Raw genomic sequence first — 23,219 nt, 5'->3', positions numbered from 1 at the left:
AGACTGGGACTTCCTAGCATGCATGTTTGAGCATACTTGAAGTGCTAAGTTACAATGAGTACATGGTACAGTTGGTAATTCCAACAGTGGAAAAGGATTCACAGTATTTTGTCCTGTTAATTTTCCTTTAACTTAACAATGAATGGAAATTTAATATAATAGTAATATGTGCTGTGATATATGTGACAATGAATAACATGAAAAATGACAATATTTCAGTACAGGGAAGAAATTGTAAAGACTTTATTTAACATTAAGAATTACATACAGAAAAAGGAGCTGGGCTGAACAGCATATGTAACATTATCCATTCCATGACAAACAAGATATATATATATCATTTTATTTGTATTAATGTACCCTCAGAGAAACAGCCTGCTGGTGTTGCCAGAAATACCATGTATCCATCCCACTGTAGCATCAGAATCAATAATGCTCTAATAAAATGGTGGACTGGACAGCCCTTCTGTGCAGTTCTGAGCCTTTCCAAGTGGGCTTGTGAAGACTCAGGAACGCACTGTGAACTGATTGTTGAGTGACTGTGGTACAACCAGCATGTAGTCAAGGCACTTGAACAGACTCAAAATCATAGTTATTTTCCTTTATATGAGGTAGATATATACACACTGGATGAGGGTAAATTGTATTCATTCTGGCTTTATCCTGAGTTCTTGCATTTTTTTTTCTAGTAGCAAAAGAGCTCAGTAAGTGGGAGGTGGAAATTCCGTTAAAAGGTTGGGTTTAGTAAAACCTCAGATCCCATTCATTATGTACCCCAGCAAGAAACACAAAACCAGAAAAGAAAAACAACCGTGAGAAATCTGAAAGGAATACCTTGTAAATGTAAGCCCACAACAGTACAGCAAGACCAGAGGCGCCTTTAGCCTGTTTTAACACCAGTATTAGTTAACATTATTCCTGGTCTGGCTGCCTGTCTTAAAGTTTCCGAAATGAGGAAATTTCTTAGCCATCATACTCCCAACAAATATCTGCACATACAATATCCGCAAATAATCATTATTTATAAAATATATTTACATGTATATCAAATTCTTCTCTTCCAATAGTATCTGAACCAGTACAATATAACATGTTGTATTGTACATAGAACTAAACCTCATTTACAGTATGTTCAGAACATGTTTAACCATGAAAGCTCTGTGTGCCAATGATAATGTTCAGCAATTAAATCAAATCAACTATCTCCACAATGTTATCCATGCTTCCTGAAACAACAGATAGAAGAAAGCAACGTAAAAACAACTGATAGGTAAGAAGTTGTAACCATTCACTACGTCAGTGAAAGCCAACATTTAGCTGAAGATTACAATAATATCATCTCTTTTTTCAGCCAGGTGTTTCTAAAACTGAAATTATGGCAGTGATTGTATGCATACATGTATGTATTGCTATTCCTTGATATTACCCTATATCATGTATGTGTAGTTTATTTGGTGCATTTTTTCATAATACTCAGGTTTTGGTGTGTCTGGGGCTGCAGGCTATTCTCATGTCGTTTTGTCTATGTGGTAGAAAAAATGTCATAATGATGCCCACAACATTCTGTGTGCTGGAACACTTTTGTTTTTGGACAAAAACAGTAATGTGCAATAAATGCAACAGCAGTCCTGTGAGTTGAATTATACATCATTATAAATTACATGTAAAGCCCAACTCTTGATGCCTGTGTGTGTATGTGTGTGTGTGTGTGTGTGTGCGTGTTTGTGCATGTAAATGTTATTGTGCCACTTAAAATACACTCTTAGAATCTGTAGAGGAAGAAAAATACTGTACAAGAACAACTTACAGTTTTGTATAAACATTAAAACTCTTATAAGCATTATATCTCATGTATTATAGATTTTGGTCAGCAGTAAACATTAATAAGTTGATTTAGGTAACCACAGTTTAGGACAACACCATCCACCTTTCTGTTGAACATCTTTTACATTCATTTCATGCCTGACATACAAGTCAAACATATACCTATAAAATATGACCAAAATATGACAAAATAATTGATCATGGTCAAAAAAATGATAAAGCACTGGTTCTCAAATTGATTCCATTATCAATACAAATCAGAGTAATAGTAATAATAAATCAAGTTCAAAACATACATGAATTTAGGCTGAACAGAAGGGAAACTGAAAAGGTTTCTCTCAGGTAGCCATTTTAGGTTTAGGAGTCTCTCTGGAAAGTGACTGTTCTGTAAATAATGGCCTTTTTCTCTGTTAATAGCAATTAACTATTAACCCGTGCTATGAAACCTGCTAGCTAGTTCTGCTGGAACCAAGGAGGGAGATTGGATTAATTTCATAAGATATACATTATAAGATATTCTTGCAAATGCTGGTATTATTGCTTTATGTTCTGGTGTTTTAATTTAAAGTAATCATTTATACCAAGTTGTGTGGGAGGTGAAGAGCTAATCCCTCAGTGTGCATTAAATTAAAAGCAAGTACAGACGCTAGTGTTATCGGACATCACTTTAAAATTAATAGATACAATAGATGAGATCACAATTAACTAAACAAAACAATATTGACTTCCACAAGGGAAGCTCAAAATGATGCACTCAATGTACTAGAAAAAAAATTCCACAATTAAAATGTTAGAAAACAGTTGTAACACAGAAATGAAGACAATGTACACTGAAGTATCTGAGATACAGGAACTGTTCTTCCAAAGGCCTATCCTGTTCCTATTTATAAAGAAGTAACAAACAAAGACAATAGGGCAGTAGGTAGTATATTCAGTTCAAGAGCTACACTAAAAAAAGACAAATAAAGTAAAATTAAATATATACAAGGGAGAAAAGAAATGGTACAACAGTTCATAATATGTACAGAACAGGTAAAGAGAAAAGGAAATTTCATTTCTATACATTTCAAAGATTGGAGATGGGGTAGCAGGTTGCTTGAAAGAAAAGAAACACCAATATAATATCTATATATAGACAGCCATCTTTTCTGCTTCTGGTAAAGTGCCGAAAACAGAAATAGAATTAGGGGGGGTGAAGGCTAGGGTGGGGAGTGGGGATGTGCTACTGAATTGTCCTTCAAACTCTTGACCTGGTAGGGTAGGGGAAGGAGAGTGGGAGATTGGCCGCTCACAGAGGCCTGTGCCGGTGGGGTAGGGGAAGGAGGACGGGAGATTGCCCGCTCACAGAGGCCCGTGCTGAGCTTGGTATTTGGCGACGACGTTCTTGCAGCGGCTCAGCTCCTTCCTCAGATCCGCCACCTCCTGGCGCAGGGCCGAGTTCTCCTTCTCCAGGAAGTTGGCGCGGATAGCGATCTGGTTCTCTTTCAGCCTGCGGGCGTCCCGCGACCTCTTGGCGGCCACGTTGTTCTTTCTGCGTCTTGACCAGTATTTGTCATCCTGCTCAAAAATTGCAAATGGGAAAAAAAGAGGGAGGAGGGAAATGGTACCCAATTATATTTTGTAAGGTTTACTCACAGCCATGAGTCTGAATGTCTGAGAAGCACCTTCAGAGAGAAATATCCAAACTTGCTATCAATACAAATTTAGGGAGGGAGACAATATTCTAGCTCTTTTGATGTGTTACCTAAAATGTATTCCTTTTAACATGTAACTTGCTGGATTTCTCCTCAATAAGCTACCAGATTCAGCTTTTATTTCCCATTTCCAGTGGTTTTCGGGTATGGTTAATTGTATAGGGTGATTCATTTGCTGGCGGATTTGTGGTGTATACTGTATGAACTTTGCATTGCATGCAGCTCACTGTACAGTAACTATTAAGTATGTGACGCTTAGCTTCAATTGCACTCAAGCATCTCAGAGAATGATCATGTTGCCATGGTTTCAGCCCACAGACCTTTCAGAATATCAGCCCCCCTCCCACTTTAGATCACAGTAGATGGTCTGAAAAATATGCGAGTATAGGGGCACTCTCTCTTCAGTAGCTTTCTCAACCGTCATGCCAAACACAAAAAAGGTCTAAAAAAATCCATCTTTTCTTTCCAGTGCAGAACATGTTTATTTCAAGCGATCGTACACAGTTTTTGACTCTGGAGTAGCATTTTCAGTACCCAGCCTTGTCATTACCATGTATTGCTGTTTTGATTTTAATCTTATTATTGCAAATGTTCAAATAAATAAATAAAAAAGCTTTCCAGGACAGCTTACTGTAACTCACATCTAGACCCCATTTATTTCAGCAATTATTACCCACGACTGTTAGCTGATTTTCCCACGTCAGTTGGCGGCAGCCTAATCAGCTCTGAGCAATGTATTACACCACAAACCCCAGCATAAATTCACCTTTATTTGAACGAACCGTAATGGCAAATCCCTTAATCCCTGAGCCTGCAGAATGGAGCGATAGCAGGAAATGGGAGAGTTACATGGTCAGAATGAAGATGAATGGTTGGGTTTAAGCCTCTTAGCCCTATCTCGTGGCCTCTCTGGCCAATGGGAAAGTGTGTAAAGCAGGTCAGGCTCAATGGAGGAACTGAAGGGAGGCTGGTTACATAGAGAGGTGTTCTGTTACATTTCACACTTTTCATGCTCTCTTTTAAAGTAATATCTCTTACTTTGACAATTTTATGCACTCATCTTTAAAGCCATTACAGTTATTATTATATTTATAAGGACCATCAGGATCATTATCTGTAATAAACCTATGATGAAGCTATTTCCCATGCCATACATTTACTTAAAATGAAAATGGTTGTGAGTCCTCTGATTAACAGAGTAATCATCAATTCGCTAGGATTGAATGCACTTTCACACACCAAGAATAATTCATTTTTTAAATCAGATAAAGACACAAATCTGAAGTCTGGCCGTTAAAATGAATCAAACTTTTGAATAAAGTAATGCTCATGCATTGCCAGCTAAGGGCCAGGTAATGAACATTACATTATACATATCAGGTTTATATAAGGTGCCTTATTCGTTCGCACGCGTCATAACCAGCTCCAAATTACCTTCATTTCGTCGGGGATGAAGACCTTGCGTGCCTTTTTGATCATGGGCTGAGGCTTCAGCTCCTCCTCGGAAAACTTGCGCTTGCGGGGGTCGAACATCTCCTGCCCGGGGATGCTGGACAGGGCCAGATCGGCCGGGTCGGGCTCGTAGCTCATCGCCACCTGGATACTCTCCGGGTCGATGGGGCTGGGGGTATTGCGAGATGATGGCAGTACTGCAGGAGGGGCAGACATGAACACACCGGTTATGGGCCGTTTCCCTTATTCCATCTGGGTTTACCATCTCCTGATTGTGAGCTGTTCTTTTTCAAAGTTAACATTTTCTTCCTTGCCGGCAATACTGACTCCACAGACCTCGTTTTGTCAGTTATGACGATTGGTCCGGAATTGGTTGAGTAATTAAGCAATTGAGTTTAATTAAGTCCAGAGTCAGGTTTCGTCAGGTGCATCAGGGCAATACAACATCACTAAACTCAACTGAGTTCTGAGGCAGGCGCAAGCAGGGAAGGCTGAATAAAATAGTGTCCACTAGAGGCCACACAAGACACGCGCAAAATACGGCCGCACTGTTTCTGAGACCGGTGAAGATTTGGAAGATTTGTTTGCAGCCTAAAAGTGATAATTAATTTCACTATGATTATAAAAATATGATTACTTTATAGTTCTGTGAAAAAAAAAGACTTAGGACAATTAATGTTTCTGTGAATGATGTGTGTTCAAGAAACCAAATCTTGAGTTACATACAATAATTAATTTTGCCATGCAAATCAAGGACAATCATTCAGAGATAACTGTGCCAGGATATGCACTGCGGTTGGTATGCTGCTCAACACATCAAATAAATTCTGCGCAGAGATTAAGAAGTATATTACAGAGATTAGTGGTAGGAAACTGCAAACATATCTGGGCTGAATTGCCTGTTCTCATGTTAATTGGTGGCCATACAGTTTGCTCGAGTTAATCACAGTTACACACAGTTAATACTCAATATAATGTCCGTTTTTGCTCCAACCTCTCTATTGCTGCTCCACTGGGAGCCAAAGCCAATGATTGCTTTAACAGAAATTGTGCTGAGCATTTTGCACAAGCCTGCTTTATTTAACCTTGATATCCCTTACAGATGTTCACTAATTATATTTCAAGACTTCAGCATTTGCATTGGACCGATCTAATTCCAATTCCCCCTTCATAATGAAAAAAAAAATATATATATACAATGAGTCAAATTATATTGGATGGGAAGGAATAGTATGTACACTCATTGGAATACAGCCACATTTAAAAGCCTTATTTCAGAAATATATCAGACAAATAGATCTGAGAAGAAAGGTTTGTGCAAACAAATATAACAGGTGAATAAGTGCCAATGCTACATAAAAAATCACATTCTAGCCATTTCCAAAAAACAATTTCTCTTAAAGAAATCAATCAAGTTGAGGGAAGAAGTCTGAAGACAGTCAGATCGACCCCTTGTCTGCCTCCAGCTCTTGGTGTATATCAGAAAAACTCCAGCCAGCTCAAAAACTAAAACAAACATATTCAGCATAAAAAAGGTTATTACTCACATTACCTACAGTACAATGTGAGTGCTCAATATTAAAAGGAGAACTTCAGGTCATGGATTTGTAGACTGGCTTTCATATAAAATGAATCGGTCTCCATGGAAGCAACATTTTGTGAGTGGCTCTTGTTTGATGGGCACTGTCGGCACAGTGAGCCAAAGGCAGACATCCTTGCAGTATCATTTTGAAAGGCATAATCCATTAAGAGAGAAAAGGTCTGAAATTTAGACTCAATTTATGATTCAAGGTAGGAGTCATACTGAACTTCCAGAAGAAGTTTAGCACTCCTCAGAGTCCCTGGCCTAAACCTCACAACGGTTATGCTTTTATGACAAATAGGTGACCCTCAGAGGACTAGGGCAGGATAGGAGCAATCTGAGGAGAAGTGTCTCAGTTACTGAGGGGGGAACAGCGCAGAAGAAAACAACATGTCCAAAAGCCAAAGCTGACCCCCGGTGCGCAGGCAGGATGAGCCGCAGAGCGAGAGGCCCAGGGCAGGGCGCCTCAGCGCTAGAGCTCCACAGGCTGACGCAGTGCAGGGAGTGGGCAGGCTGCCAGGGGTCGAGGCCCCTCGCCTCACTCCACCTGCAGCGCTGGGGAAACCGCAGACCCGCTACAGGCTACCGCTACGTGGGAGCTCAAGTGCCTCCTTCCTGCCTAATCAACCCCGGTTTCCGAAAGGGCCCAGTCAACTGAACCGAGGACAAGCTAACACCACTAGATTTTTACTAACAAGGATTTAATTTATCTGGCCTTATTTACACCTTAGCTAATGGGGCCAATTGTTCAAAAAGAAAAACACATCAAAAACACATCATCCTATCATATTCCCTCTTTTCTCCAGTGTGGGAGTTCAGTCATTTGCATTGCGTAGGCTGAGGCAGTGCTTATAAGCGTTGCAGTCTGAATGCGACAGGCTACAACAGAAGGCTTAGTTACCTGACCTAAAGAGCTTATTAATTCCTTTTGAGCAATCTGCAGTGCTGCCCGGCAATATGGTTCTGGTGTGCACTGAGGAGTGACCTGTGCATGAACTCCCAACAGGAAACCCAGCTTTCCTCCTGTGGGATTCAGTGCAGCCAAACCCATTCATTTTTACTGCTGCATGCAGCACACGCAACATAAGCAGCCACGCAAACTACAATCCACTATAGTAATAATAATAATCAATCACCATCATCATAATATTAATAATAAGAAGAAGAATAATCAGTCATCCTCTTCCCTTGATGTTTGAATTTTTAATTTATATTTCACTCCATACCAGAACCTCAGTATAAGCACATCCATAGATTCTCAGCTATGAATCACTTTTGGGCATAAGAGAGAACTGTATTAAGGTCTGAAATGAAATTTAAATCAGGCATAGGAACTTTTAAACAGGATCTTGAAAAAAAGGCTGTACTGGTTCAAAATGATGTCACTCTTAAATATACACAACAGGGTTACTTGAAAGCAGAGGTGGTTCATCCAAGGAAATGTTTTTCAGCCACTGAGCTGATTCAATCAAACATTTTCAGGGCGTTAGCGCACTTTTCACATTCCTCATTGTGTTCCCTTCTCAGATCTCAGCCCTGTGGTTGATTTTCATTATCGGTCACGCAACAACATTGCACAGAGGTCTAAAAAATACAGTATAACTATAGTCATTTTACCATTGAATACAAATTATATCATTAGACACGATCAAATGTATATATGTTTGCAGTTTGTGTGAGAAAATAAAAAACATAAATTCCTCCCAAACACTTAATTCCCCTGCAGATTGAAGATTAGTTTTAATTGCATAACAAGGCATTACAAAATCATAGTGTTTCTCCCTATTATTTTTCCCAAACCCAGCCTTGAGAAGCTTTACATATTCAAGGCATTCAGGCTAGTTCCTGCTCTGAAAACTGATTTAGACTCAAGAAGCATGATGTCACTTTTTGAAATCTCAAATAGACCATGAAAGTTTCCAGCAACTACACAAAAGTGAACCAACTTGTGCCAGAAAACAAGCCAGTATGTTGGATAAGTCTATTAACCACACATTTGGCTAGTCTGTACAAGCATAGTTGTGTGTGAATATAGCAACTCCCTCTCACAAATGTCTCCGTTTGTTTTCAGACAAGCAAAATACCAGGGAAAGGATTTATTTTAATCGGGAGGTTAATGTCTTTGCTTTTATCACATGGATTTATCAGTGAAGCCTATTCATCATGTCACTGTTCTGCGGCACCCATTGTCATCTGTTTTAAAACAGTCTTTTAAATAATAACCATTCGGACATATATCACGCAATAATAGTACATATATTTGTAAACTATTTCAAGCAAATGAACAAAAATTAGGATGAGAGGTCGAAATTATGTCTCTCGCAAACACTTAAAATAAAATCCATTAAAATACGTACTATTTTTATTTAACTTAAAATATACAACACAACACAATACAACACTCAATAACCCAACATTGACTTTTTATTATTTTGTGTTGGACTGAAGGAAAGCTGAATGCAATTCAAATAATTGGTAATTCAATTTTCTTCAGAGGAGACTAGATGGCTGTTCATTTAAATGTCAGCTGGTTTTAAGCATGAATATTCAGTGTGACTGGCGAGCAGCCCTACAGCCAAACACATTTGTTTTCCTCCCTCCAGCTGGTGTCAAATTGGCTGGCCCTCCAATGAAAGTCAGTCCACTGCACGCCCATTTAAATGTGACGGAAGCCAGGCAGATGGATCAAAACATGTTTTGCACAGCGTGCTTGAAAACGTGACCTATAACCATATTCAGCTCACTCGCTGAGTACCAGGTGAAGGAATGCAAAGCCTTCAGGAAAAATAGCCTGAATGCTCACACCCTAAACCTAAGAGTAGGCTATATTTAACATTTAAAAATGATTAGGAAGAAATACATGCAATTACAAGAATGTAGATAATTATCGAGGATATATTTAGTAAAACCTGACATCCACCCCTGCCTGAACGTAAGACTGAAATGTGCCATAATTGTAAGTAATGGCACAAAAGAGCCAATAAAGCTTGGCTAAATGTAAAATAACACGTAATAGTTAACAATGACTTTTTAAATGTACAATACTCTTCCATGCACACCGCATACTGCATACTGCAGTGCCGTAACGTCATTCTAGCGCTGTGTGTGTCACGTATGGAGCACTTGTAAGCTATAGCCAGGAGTTAAAGCTGCTGGAGTAGCCCTGCATTCACGTGAGAGCACCAGGAATGTGACCGCCTGCCAAAGTACAGTATGTACCTAGAGCAGAGATCGCATGCTGAGACAGGCAGAGTCTGCTGTGCGCGCTGCACACGGCGCCTCCATGTGTCTGTCACGTGCTCCTGAAGGCTGAAACAACCCCAGCCTGATTCACGTGAGGAATAATGTGCTACGGAGGAGAGGCTGAGCCGCGAAGCTACACCAGACCAGGGAACACAAACACCCCTGAGCAGGCAGACGCATCTGTCACAACACAACTCCAGTCCTGCTTGCCCATCTCTGCCAAGCTCGCTCAGAGTTTTCACAGTAAAGTTATGACCGTACATATAACTATATGCATTGAGAAGTATTTTTGCTTGTTCATTAGGACATGCTACAGAACATTCTCAATTGGTAGCTATGCAATTCAGTTCACCAGCACACACTCAGTTTCCTTTCTTATATTCATGCACTGAATTTCATGAGACTTGGTTATTAATTTCATAAATGAACATAAAGGCATGGCAATATTTACGGTGAAAACAACATAATCCTATTAAATTAATTTCCATAAAGTATGTACTATGAACTAAAAAAGGGTCCCATACAACTTTCTAATGATAAGAAATTAAATATAGGTTCATGTGTTCTTTCATATCTGACCTTTGTAAAATTATTTTAAATTTGAAAATAATTAGCAGGAAGCAAAGGTCAGGCTGTGCCAAAAATAAGTCTGATGCATGCCAAGTTTGGAAGAAGACCTCTGGCTGTTAGCACATTTTCTCACTGTACTTATCAGCAGTGAACCTCTAAATTGAACACAGCATCAATCATAACAAACGTTTTCTCAGACTACATGCCACAACATGTTGCCTTTGCCTAAAGGAGATGTACTTCTGCACACACATTATTTTTACACTTCAGCAAACAAGATGATATTGGACAGCGCATGTATGCGAGAAAATACCACAGCAGTCCATTTTTCCTTTATTAAATGCTTTGTGTCAGTAGCCTAATTCTTTGTGTGTCACTGGACAGGGTATGTCCGGATATGAATTTATATCAATCATAATCTTGTTTCAGGCAGACAACAGTTGCAAGTCATCATTATTAAAGCAGTAGCTATTATTTTACAGTAAATGCTCAAATTAATGCAGCATTCATGCCCCCTGGGACAGACATCTACTGTTTATGCATACATTTTCCAATGTGTTTTGTGTGCTTTTCTCCGGACAATCAAAGACACTGCATCTGCCTGGTTGTTACTGTTGAGGGGACTTCCTAGGCAATGGAATGTTTTGTTTGAGAAGGGTGGGTTACCTGATCGGCCTGTGTTGTGCATACAGTTCTGAGCGACCATGGCTGGGTGAACGGATGTGGTGGCACGATTGCTGAGGTCCATGACGGAAGGGACAGCTTGAGGTGGCACCTGCTGCAGGGATGGCTGCTGGTGCTGGTGTTGGTGCTGGTGTTGGTGCTGGTGCTGGTTTTGGTCATGCCGAGAGGGACTCGAAGGGATTCCATTTTCAGACAGAAACTCCTCAAGGTCCATGTATTCCAACTGAAAGTTGTCTTCATCGTAAGGCAAAGTCTTGTCCCACAGTGTTGGGCCCAGAAAAGCTGACTGTGGTGCATTTCCATCATCATCTAACTTCTTCTCTTTTTCTTTCCCAAAACCTAAAAAATTTAAAAGTCCTGTCACAAAGGAATTGCATGACAATCCAGAAACCACTACTTGTTTTGTTCTTTTGTTTGTTATAGAGGCTACTTCCATATAAGTGACTACTTGTTCCTGTTGTTATAATTTCTCATTAAATAAATAAATATAACCAAATCACAGCTGGCGATTCAAGATCCTCACACCCTTAGACCACAGCAACAGCAATCATTTTTTTAACAAATAGCTAGTTAAATTATTATCAAGTTGAGATGATTAAATGTTTTCAAGTGTAACGTAATAAACAGCAATAAAGCGAGTTGGCAACATACAAATGTTCGAATCTATACCTATGTTCCATCAGAGACAAATGCTCGAATTCAAGTACAAATCAGTCGAACAGCTAGCTAGGACACAAACGCTTTTGGACATCTACAATCCTGAAAAGGCAGTCATAGCTACTGTAGATGAGTGCTTCGCGCTGTTGACAGTTTAAACTTCAATTACGTAAAAATCACAACAACAAAAAAAAATGAATAGACCTAGCTTAATATGCATTTCCGACACTATATAATCAGCATTCTAGTCATCAATATACTAAGTGACATGCAACGACATAAATTATATAAACCAAACTATGTTGTACATAATATAAAAGGGGTAAAACGCTGTTTGAAGTAGCTGTAACTAGAGCTAGTACTAAGATTACCGATGAAAACATATTCTTGACACATCGGATGCTTGCTGTCTTAACTTACTTTAAACAGACAGCGAATTGATTGCCTTGCTAATGCACATCATTATTCCTTACCTTCTTCGTGGTGAAGTGGCAATTTCACTGGATTTTCCAGCAAGGATTTAAGAACGCCATGAGTTGGAGGTAAAAATGCTGGATTTAAGGGGAGAGGTCTTGCCATCTTCTCTACAGCACAACTTCGTATTCGAAAGAATTAGCGAATGGCATAAAAATAAATGCAAAAAAAAATAAAAATCCCCAAAAACAAAAGGGAATGATCACCGACAAGGTTTTGCTTAGACTGCGATTGAACCCGCGATCAGATTACTGTCCTCAAACTACTATTTTTTTTTAATGACGATATTTACTTTCGACTACTTATTCAGACAGAGCAATCTTGACTGCAGCTATTCTGAAAGGGCTAGCAATTCCATGTGTGGGTACTGACAGCCCTGACGTCAAATTCTAGGGGCGGGAGCAGTCTTGAAACACCGCCCCCTGAGTTTGGGAAATAGAACAAAACGTCAACGCGTCACGAAATATCAATTGATTAGTTAATAATAAAGTAGTATTAATATGTTGTTGTATTCTTCTTCTTTTTCTTCTTCTTCTTCTTCTTCTTCTTCTTCTTCTTATTATTATTATTATTATTATTATTAGTAGTAGTAGTTGTAGTCGTATTTAGATTGAGCATTATTACAATTGCAATTATTATTATTCATGCAATTTAAATACTCGTCGCAAATTGCTTCAGAATTCAGCAAGTTGTCAGAATGGTTCGCCCAGTTTCTCTTTTAATCAAAGAATAAGTGTCTGGCATTTGGCTACTATAATTATGTGCAACGGCTGGTTCAATCACAGTTAAATGCGTTTAATTTCTTCGTGTGTCAAAATTCCAGGCATTTCATATTTTTCAGGAGCTAAAACATACATTTCGAAATAAGCTTTATGTACTTTCTTTATTTTTACAGACAGTTAAAATGGATAAATTGCAGTGCGCTTAGCTGGAGTTTAAACCTCGAGACCATATATCTGTAAACCAAATGGAGCAGATATCCAAAGCTGTGGACCAAAATCTAGCTATACCAGTTGATGTGCAGATCTGTGGTCTAGAGGTTTGTCACTCTTTGCACTTGAAGCGGGAGTGATACCTAGGTCACGTGAGGGGGCCGGATTGACCTACTTTTATCCAATAGCAGCTCGAAGGCTGGAAAGGCCTGCATGATAAACACACTGGTCACATTGAATCTCATGTGTTCTCACCACAGGGAAGTGCAGCTGAGCTGAATTTCAGGTTTACGGTTTCAAATAAAACAGTTGTTTTGCGCTTAGATACAGTGCAATATGCAGCTAGCATTCATATTTGTTAAACTGCACAATTCAATAAAATTGTAAATTCATGTGTCAACTTGATATTTCGATCAAAGCATCTGACTTTTCTCTGCACAATTAGCAAATAAATTGCCAAAGCAATACGGTTTGTTATGACCTGGAACTAAGCTTAATCTGTTTCTGTGAAATGGGCCCTTCATTAACTGTCACAGTTTTAGTAATTCAGAGATGTTGGTCTGGAAATCATATTTTTACCTTTTGTAAAATTTTATACAGACAAAATGAAGATAGTCTCTTGAGAAAACAATTTTTAGAGTTTTATTTAGAAAAATTACTTTTCTAGAGATTTAACATGCACTTTTGTACAGCTCTTAATATGTCCTGTAAATTCCTCTTTCTTGAAGCATGGAGCATGAGGACTCATGGGAATGTTTTGAGGAATGTACAATACTACGGTTGGGCTACTGGATGACCAACATGCTAAATGGCCTTGGATCGAATCCGGACCATGATGCCCGTGGTATCTGTGGCTGGTAGCTCCAGAGAGCAATGCGCAATTAGCCATTGAATGGGAGAATGGAATGGGAGAGTTCAGCAGGATATGGTTCAGCGTTCATCGCCATCTACTGACCTCTGCTGGTAGATTGGGTGCCTGTTGATTGTAGTCAAAAGTCCTATCAGGATCAGTTTCCCGAATTATGTAATTACAACATTACTACCTTTATGATGATAATAGTTATGAAAAAGATCCTATGTTACCCAATAACTCAATATTAATAACAATCATAGTTTCTTGCAATTGACCAAAAAAACAACCACCTTTTTTTTGGTTTTACTAATTGTATTAATCGTATGTTCCCTCTTTTCCACCTGTAATTATTGTATAGAATTGAATTGTAGCATGTTATCTCATATACTTCTGAAACGCACAGCCACCATTCTCCTTGTTCTTGGGTGCCTGTGTTTGGGACCCAAAAACTGATGATGTAAACCCGATGATGACCAAATCGAAGTTTTTATAAAGTTGATACACCATTTGGGCACACAGATACAGTTCCAGTACAAATTTGACGTGGCAGTACTGAATGGTTATAATTGCAGGCGAGTGCAAGAACAGTGTACAAATCAAATTAATGACTTTCTTCCCAACACATATATACACATGCGTACACGCAAAGACAGACAGACAGACACACACACACACACACACACACACACACACACAGCCCCACCATCCATCCATAGACTGGTGCTGTTCAGTGATTACAAAGAACCAAATGTGACTGCAGGTTGGGTGTATGAAATACAAATAACAATATATGTGGCAAGCCAATAAAGTGCTAAAAAGAGATAGACAAAACAGATGCATCCTACCATTATGCCAAATGGGCTAAATAATATGGAGGAAAATGTGTGCTTTGTGAAAATGATTGCTATGTCATCATAAATAAGGTCTTTGTGGATTGTAAAGTATGAATAACTTGTCAATCTCATCGTTGTAGATGACTGACTTGGTGGTAAGTAAGGTAAAATACACCTGGCAGGTAACATACCTGTTATGACAACTAGGAGGTGGTTGAACCACACACTGGCTCAAATGAACCAGGGAACATAACTGATGTGACTGATCCACAAATATAACAGGAGGGTTATAAAGAATCGGGCATATATATAGCTGTTAACCTCAGCCTGGGCATCAATCGTATTGCTGTGATGTATTGCCCTACCCTTTCCTTTGATATGTGTTACAATGGACTAAAGAAAGGGACTCATTATACTCTACCACCTTTACTGGTTCTGAAACTGTCATCCATGCTTTTAAGATAATGTTACAGCCTGGACTAACACACCTAGCAGATCCAGGGAACACCTGACCCCAATACTTTACAGTCTGGAACCCTAGGCTATGCACAGCTCCCTGTAAGATTCAGGAGTGACAGAAAATTCCTGCTTCAGGCCCACCAAGCTTTAAATGGGCTGACCCCTCTGTCTGGATTGACCTGGTAAAGTAATACACTCATGCTCCTGGGAACCCTTTGGCGGAGAACCATGGCTGAATACCACCCATGGCTGATACAGTATAGAAAATATTTGTTGGGTTAATGCATTTAAGTCATCAAGGGTCCAAGGTATCAAACCACCATGCTGCTGCCGGATATGCAGTAGATACAAAAATAATTATCATGAATACTTTTTCTATTGAGTTCAACAGGATAAAATATCAATCTATGGGTGTATATCGGGTGGCACGGATAGTGCAGTGGGTAGCACTGCCGCCTCACAGCAAGGAGGTCCTGGGTTCGAATCCCCGTCGGCCGGGGCCTCTCTGTGTGGAGTTTGCATGTTCTCCCCGTGTCTGCGTGGGTTTCCTCCGGGTACTCCGGTTTCCTCCCACAGTCCAAAGACATGCAGGTTAGGCTGATTGGAGAGTCTAAATTGCCCTGTAGGTATGAGTGTGTGAGTGAATGGTGTGTGTGCCCTGCGATGGACTGGCGACCTGTCCGGGGTGTATTCCTGCCTTTCGCCCAATGTATGCTGCGACCCTGTTAAGGATAAAGCGGGTTAGGATAATGGATGGATGGATGGATGGGTGTATATCGTTCTACATAACATGGGCTATGTGTTATTCCTGGTACAGGAACATATGCAGGACAAAACATACTGAAGTTTAGAAATTGATTTGCAAGAAACTGGTTCAGTACCTGATTGTAATTTTACCTTCTGGACATTCTTACACTATTGATCATACTCATGTCTAAAGTGTGATCATCCTATAGGATCATGATGTCATAATGAATAACATCATCCAAACTAGTTCTTGGTCCAGGCACTGAATTTAAAAAAGGAATTAGATGAGATTTGTTTGTGTAGTGTTTGCCTGTGGAGAATAGTCCCTGGAGTATGACACAGAGAGGAGGCATGGAGCAAAGATACTGTACATGAAAGGTCCTGCTGTAGTGCCTGGAGCCGTTCTTGGCCTGGCCTTGAGTCTCTGATGACTTATCGATGTATACTATCCTGAAACTCTGTTGCTCATTCCTTGCAATCAAAATAAAATAGTCTCAGGAAACAATGGCAATTCAGCTTTGGCTAGGATTCAAATTCTTCTCTTTTTGACTTTGTTTATCCTGAAAGCTTCTTGCCCAGAGACATCACAGGCTCAAAATCTTTGTCTTTATAACCTCCAAGGCTCTTCCATTTGTTTTATATATTGGGAGTTGGGCCAAAATAACCGAGAACGCAGAACAACAATATACTGTACTGTATGTTCTTTGCATTTAGTGGGCTACACAAAGTTCTTCAAGGACCTCTCTGTATTTGGCTGCATTCATCCTTCCCTCAATTCTGACCAGTCTCCCTGTCCCTGCCACTGATAAGCACCCCCTAGCATGATGCTGTCAACATCATGCTTCACTGTAGGGATGGCAATAGCCAGGTGATAAGCAATGCCTGGTGTTCGCTAGACATAGTGCTTGGAGTTCTGCCCAAACAAAACCCCATGGGTGTGAATGTGTTGGTACGTCCTGTTAAACTGGCCATCCCAGGATAGATATAGTCATCTTTGTAGTTGCATTTGGTACACAAATTTGTAACTACAAAGATTTTTCAAAAGCACCGGAAAGCTGCATAGCGATAATTTCCGGATGATCTGGAGCCTTTTTTGTGTTTGTAGATTCAATGCTTCATTTGCTTATATGAAGCTGTTGTAGTTGCCGTCTATGCTATAATCTACTAGCACAATACTATACCAGAAATGCAATTCAGGGAGACTTCCGCTTTACCTCCCTATAGGTGTGGTCCCAAGAGAGCGACACACTCTACCGATTCTGAGAGTGAGATTTATAGAATCACATTGAGGTAAACCTAATAAAGTGATAAGCGAGTGTACATTCTGTCTGTTTTTCTTGAAAGCAGACTCATAAGTTCTTTCTTCATACGGATGAACTTCATACTTCATACTAACCAACACATGTCAGCTTATTTCGTTGAAATTAGTACAGGAAACTCTGGAGAATCTGCTTCAGGATGAGACCAATAAGGAAATTGGAAATGGTGTATTCAGCATACATCCTCAGATTGAACAAATGCATTTGGATATATTGGTGATGATCAGATGCCATATCAAAAGCACAACATGCCCTTTGGTTGTAACACTTTTAAGAGCATAGTTAAGGTACATGACTGGGACCCGCAAGGTCAATGGTTTGATCCCCGGTGTAGCCACAATAAGATCCGCACAGCCGTTGGGCCCTTGAGCCGGGCCCATAACCCTGCATTGCTCCAGGGGAGGATTGTCTCCTGCTTAATCTAGTCAACTGTACGTCACTCTGGATAAGAGCATCTGCCAAAATGTGAGTAATGTACTGTAACATAACATATACTGTAAATCCTTTTATGCTAAAATGATCTCTAATTCCAAGTAATTAAGCATGTATTACCCCATTGCATGTTTGTGTGTGTGTACGTGTGTGTGTGTCTTTGTTTAGCCTTGTTACAAATAAAATTACCTAAAAAGCAAAACCTTTTAGACAAAGCGAGGGTATCAAAACAGTGCTGGCTCTTATGAAGGCTGGGAGAGAATTAGTTGAAATAAATTATTTTCTTCCCTGCTTCATTAGCTAGCAAACTGAAGCACACATCTTTCTGTTTCGTTTGCTACACATAACATGCTTTGTTTAGCTTTAGCACTGTATATTTTCTGTATTTTGATCATACTGTAGCTAGGATGTTTGCCCCTGTATTTTATGGTGAAAGGAGTAGGTTACAACTTTATTTGGAGAAGAAAAAACTACTGCTGACTAACTCACACGGCTATCGGGGAAGGGAGGATTATGTAAAATGTGTTAAAAACAGCAATTTATGAATCCAGCAGTTTTAATGGTCAACACCCTTGTTTAAATATCCAGCACTCTGAATACCGAACACAAATGTGTCATCAGTTAAAACACTCACTTCACAAACATGTAAAATATGTTTATTTGATTTAATTTGGTAATTATTATGAAATATATAAATTATCGATTGAATCACCAAATTCAGTGATCCTGTTGGGTCAACCTTTATTAAAATGCACAACTTGCAACCAGGTCAAATTCAAGAGATTTTATTTGTACAAAAGATATGCAAGTCTAATCTACAGATGTGGTTCATCTACCTTAAGACGATGAAGGTTACAAACACAGACACGTAACAGACACAATGGAAATGGATGAATGAAAATACCAAACTCAGCTTGTTTCCTCCAAAAATGCTCAAGGTACCTGAAGACAGTCAAAATTCCAAAAAGACCAGTGCTGAAAACTATAACATCAGACCGTGGTGCAGGACTTAGATGCTGACTTCCAATTCAAATCAAAAAGTTAAAAGCCAGATCAGTTAGGGTCTTAAAGAAGGATGTCAGGAGGTCTGCTAGGCCACCCCCATTGACACACACACACACACACACACAGACACACACAGACACATTTACACCTCACATGGCCTTGCTCCTTATCTATCTGTAGACCAGCTGGCCCTTTGGCATTTCGTATTAGTTCCCTAAAACTGTACTGACACTCCAATTACATCTATTATAATTTTATTGCTTGTAATTCTGTTTTTTTAGTTGGAGAAGCTTTTAGCTTCAGTCAAATGTCACAGTTCACATTCAGGAACAGAACTATGGGCTTATTTAGTCCTGTAATTGTAGGGTTTTCAGTGTTCACTTAATGGTAATTACTACACATTCCAGGAATAAACATTAAGTATTGTCAACGTGACATTGGTACAAAGAAGGTGTAGCTTTCACATCAGGACTATTCTGACTGTGTTAATTGTTAAAAAGATAGCATTTTTGGTTTTTTCCTTTACACTAACAGAAGTAAAATGATGAGTTGAACAACAAGATGCAGTTTGAACAACCTGTTCAAGTGCATATTCAATCACAGAGGCATCACTGTGTAAGGCATATTAGCCTATTGACTGTGCAACAACTATTTTGTCATTGAAGAAAAAAGCAGTGCCGATTTCAGATGCTGAAATAATATACTTTTTGTAATTTTATTTTTCAATTGATTGGTCAAATTGATGAACTAACCCAATGTTACAACCATCCCTGGTCTCCCCTTCCACCTGATCAATTGAAACCTTTTATAGGTCTCTAGAGAAGTATGACCCAGGTATTACTGTTCGATTTTTTGTTTAATCAGGTTATTTCCAGTATTCAATGGCCATACGGTAAGTCTCTGAATGCTACATAGCCCAAAATGTGAGCCATGCAATTCAATGTTTTGTTTATATGAACAAAGCTGAGTTCATATTTTTAAGATAAATACAAAGAAAACACCAAGGCACATCACATCCACCAATCCATCCATTATCTGAACCCGCTTATCCTGAACAGGGTTGCAGGGGGGCTGGAGCCTATCCCAGCATACATTGGGCGAAAGGCAGGAATACACCCTGGACAGGTCGCCAGTCCATCGCAGGGCACACACACCATTCACTCACACACTCATACCTACGGGCAATTTAGACTCTCCAATCAGCCTAACATGCATGTCTTTGGACTGTGGGAGGAAACCAGAGTACCCGGAGAAAACCCACGCAGACACGGGGAGAACATGCAAACTCCGCACAGAGAGGCCCCGGCCGACGGGGATTCGAACCCAGGACCTCCTTGCTGTGAGGCGGCAGTGCTACCCACTGCACCATCCGTGCCGCCACACATCCACCAATATAAAATTCTAATTCAGAATGAGTATACTGTAACCCAAGGCAAAGAACACAACTATCGACCACACAGCACATAGTTTTTCATTTAAACTGTTTCTACTATAAGTTTTGATTGGAAGTTTAATAACTATACTCCCTGTTCCAATTGAAAATGATCATGAGTTGTAATAAATCATGAGAGAAAACAACTTGTGGCTTGCTTAGATAGTATTTACAGTATATTATGTTTTTAATTAATTTGACCCGATTAAATACAATGCATAATCTATTATCATTCAAATGCTGCACCTATTGGTTCTTTTTGCTTCCAGGAATATTTAAACAAGAAAATAATGTTTACATTACACTTTTTTTAAAGATGCCTATTCTTAGTTTTAATGTAAGTCAAATATAAAAAATATCTGAATAATTTGTAGCCAGTTAACATTTAGATATTGACCAGACAAGGCTGAAGCACCGGCTGCTCTAGGTGAAATTGCGGATCACCAAATATCCTTGACATAATATTGAATCCCCCCCTACATTTAGCACCTATCAGCATGGGTGGTAACCTGACTGACTGCTGGGAACCAGCTTGGATACTGACCATGAATCAACTCTTATTTGAAGGCACTGTAATTGAGTTGGGATTATTACAGATAAGATCACTGCATCAATCGGTGTCTTGCCATTTCTAGCCCCACAGGGAAGCATGTGGTAAACCACATTGAGGAAATATTCCCATCATATTAGGCGGTCCTATATCCAGCAGAGCTGAATCTCAGAAAGTTGATGTTGTGACGTCACTTCAGAAATGAGGTCGGCCAGATGGCTGGCTAGAACGTACATGTTGTACTATGTAATACTGTTCATTTTCACTGAGTTTGTTTAGTTTTGTTTAGCTTTTTTTAAGAGACAAACATACCATATGTGATAGGGTAAAAGGTGTTGTTTATGAATGTTTATTTTTTATAAATCAACAGTTGCTATGGGATATCCATTACTGTGTGTTACATGGCGTTATTGTTAGCACATGAGATGTGTTTTATGCCAACAGCAATAATCCCTTAATGCTTATTGGCTAAGGCATGATTGTTGCTCTCTTCATTGTCCTTTCATTTGCCAATTTCCTTCATTGTACTGCTTACAAATAAAGACCATACAAGACACTCTTTCTCTGTTTGAGTCATCAAAGAATTACCAGACCAACAGTGTCCTCTTATAAGTCCTCTTCAGTGACCTTCTATTAATTCATCTATATTCAATAGATGTCCATGTGTTACAAGTTGCCATGAGCTTGGCTGCCTGAGCCAAGGACTGGCATGCAGTGACAAGACTTGTATGATATGACAACTTTTCAGATTAGTGTGTGACATCCATAGACGCATGCACACAGGTGGTGTTTTCCAAGCCAAGTGACTCTGACACTGCCTGAATCTAGTGTCTTTTGTTTCAAAAGCCAGAGCAAATGACATCAAGTTAAGTGTCCAATGGACAAGAATTGTGTTGCTTGGGCCCAGATCAGAATAATTTTAATAAATTGCTAATAGTTTATGTGAGCAACACCTGGATGAATCCAATTTGTATTGATTTACTAAACAATTACACATTTAGTTTGCCAGTTCTGCATGTATTGCAGAACAGCAAATTAGATTTCCGTTTTCCAATGACAAATAATTATAAAGCCAACACATTTCAGATAACAGAATACAGAAATAAAATAATAAACACAGTGATTGTGGAAATATATCCACACAACAAACAAACAACAAGACAAGACAATTACTTTGGGGCCTTTCCCCTGTGTGTCCTTTAAGTGGGATGACACTGATTGTGGGAAAATGTACTGTAATTCCAAACAACAACCAACAAACAAATGACAAGACAAGACAAACACTTTGGGGCATTTCCCCTGTGCCTCCCTGAAGTGAGATGACACTGATTGTGGGAATATGTACTGTCCAAACTATAACCAACAAACAAATAACAGAACGCTATATAGAAAACAGGGAGAAAATACTAAAACAGCTCTAAAAACAGTGCTGCTAGACATAGCACCAAGTCAAATGCAAAAAAATAAAAAAATAAGCTGATAAATATCTCAAAGTAAAAAAAAGAAAAAAAAAACCAAAGAGAAAACAGTGCTAAAAATAGATGCAAGTTAGATTTAAGCAGAGATCATTTAAATTAGAAAAAGCATGTATAATGCCTCTGAATTACCGACAGAATAAGTGGTCTTGTGATGGGTTTCCTTGGATTTAAATTGAGTTTATTTTTTTTTTAGGGTTATTCCTGACACAGAAACATAGCCATACAAAAATCAGTAGTTGGTGAGCCCGTTGCCATTGTAGTAAACCTGCGAAATGGCATTGATATTGGTTTAAAAACAAGCAAGATATGGAGGTTCAAATTTTGCTATTTTCAATGGAAGAGCCAACCAATGACCAATGCAAACATATAATTACAAAATACTGGATAATTGACATTTTGTGTTGGAGACTTATTGAAAAACTGAGGGTTCATTCATTTCTGTTCAGTATTATCAGGAGTATGGAGATGGTATAGCTTGCCTTGGACAAGTAAAAAAAGTCACCAACTGACAGTCATGTACAGTAGCATATAAATGACTCTTGGGCACAACTGAGATCTCATAGAGAGCGGGCTGCTGACATGCAGTCGTTTAGGGCCACAGCTATCTCTGAACCACACAATTCAAGTTAAATAGAGGGTCTGATTTATGTTGGAGCACTTTGGAGCCACCGAAACCCTAAGGCTGGCTCTGGTCTCATGAAGCCACATCAGCAGGGCTTATCATGTGCGGCAGTCACACACACATTAGTGCTCCCCCCCTCCTCCAGCAGTTACTGTGGAACTCAAACAGACCTTTGTTTCCCAAGGCCTTACTAATTAGATAGAATAGAATTGTTGGCTTCTCAGAAGCAAGTCATTAATCTGCTTAAGTAAAACCCTGAAGACCTAGGACATGAAACAAATCAGGGCGAAGCATGTACGACTCAATCCTCAGCCTTTGCATGTATTTTAGGGAAGAATTTACTTTCCTCAGAAAGGCCAATTGGATTATAGTGAATG

The 23,219-nt window shown here is 39.3% G+C and overlaps 1 protein-coding gene across 4 annotated transcripts; it reads right to left on the bottom strand.

Annotated features, from left to right (window-relative positions):
• Positions 1-228: 228 nt before the first annotated feature.
• hlfb (HLF transcription factor, PAR bZIP family member b) lies at positions 229-12,524 on the bottom strand. Of its 4 annotated transcripts, none has more exons than XM_061233144.1 (4): positions 12,180-12,524; positions 11,032-11,406; positions 4,953-5,167; positions 229-3,384 (listed from the first exon to the last, which is right to left on the bottom strand). In XM_061233144.1, exons 1-4 carry the CDS (start codon positions 12,283-12,285, stop codon positions 3,166-3,168), a joined length of 915 nt encoding a protein of 304 aa, XP_061089128.1. In that variant the 5' UTR covers positions 12,286-12,524; the 3' UTR covers positions 229-3,165. The 4 variants fall into 4 exon arrangements, with proteins under 4 accessions (XP_061089128.1, XP_061089129.1, XP_061089130.1 ...); XM_061233145.1 differs by having other exon boundaries at positions 229-3,381; XM_061233146.1 differs by having other exon boundaries at positions 11,032-11,388.
• Between the last annotated feature and the right edge of the window lie 10,695 nt (positions 12,525-23,219).

This window comes from Conger conger, chromosome 2, assembly GCF_963514075.1.
Source record: "Conger conger chromosome 2, fConCon1.1, whole genome shotgun sequence".
Lineage (NCBI taxonomy): Eukaryota > Metazoa > Chordata > Actinopteri > Anguilliformes > Congridae > Conger > Conger conger.
The sequence above is the reverse complement of the archived record's forward strand: the minus strand, read 5'-3'. Positions and strand labels throughout refer to the sequence as shown.

Excerpts from the sequence above, each read along its gene's own strand:
- hlfb (XM_061233144.1), bottom strand. The coding sequence starts at position 12,285 with ATGGCAAGACCTCTCCCCTTAAATCCAGCATTTTTACCTCCAACTCAT. Across the intron at positions 11,407-12,179 it reads GCCACTTCACCACGAAGAAG|GACTTTTAAATTTTTTAGGT; the intron begins GTAAGGAATAAT and ends CCTTTGTGACAG. Across the intron at positions 5,168-11,031 it reads GCACAACACAGGCCGATCAG|TACTGCCATCATCTCGCAAT; the intron begins GTAACCCACCCT and ends CCCCTCCTGCAG.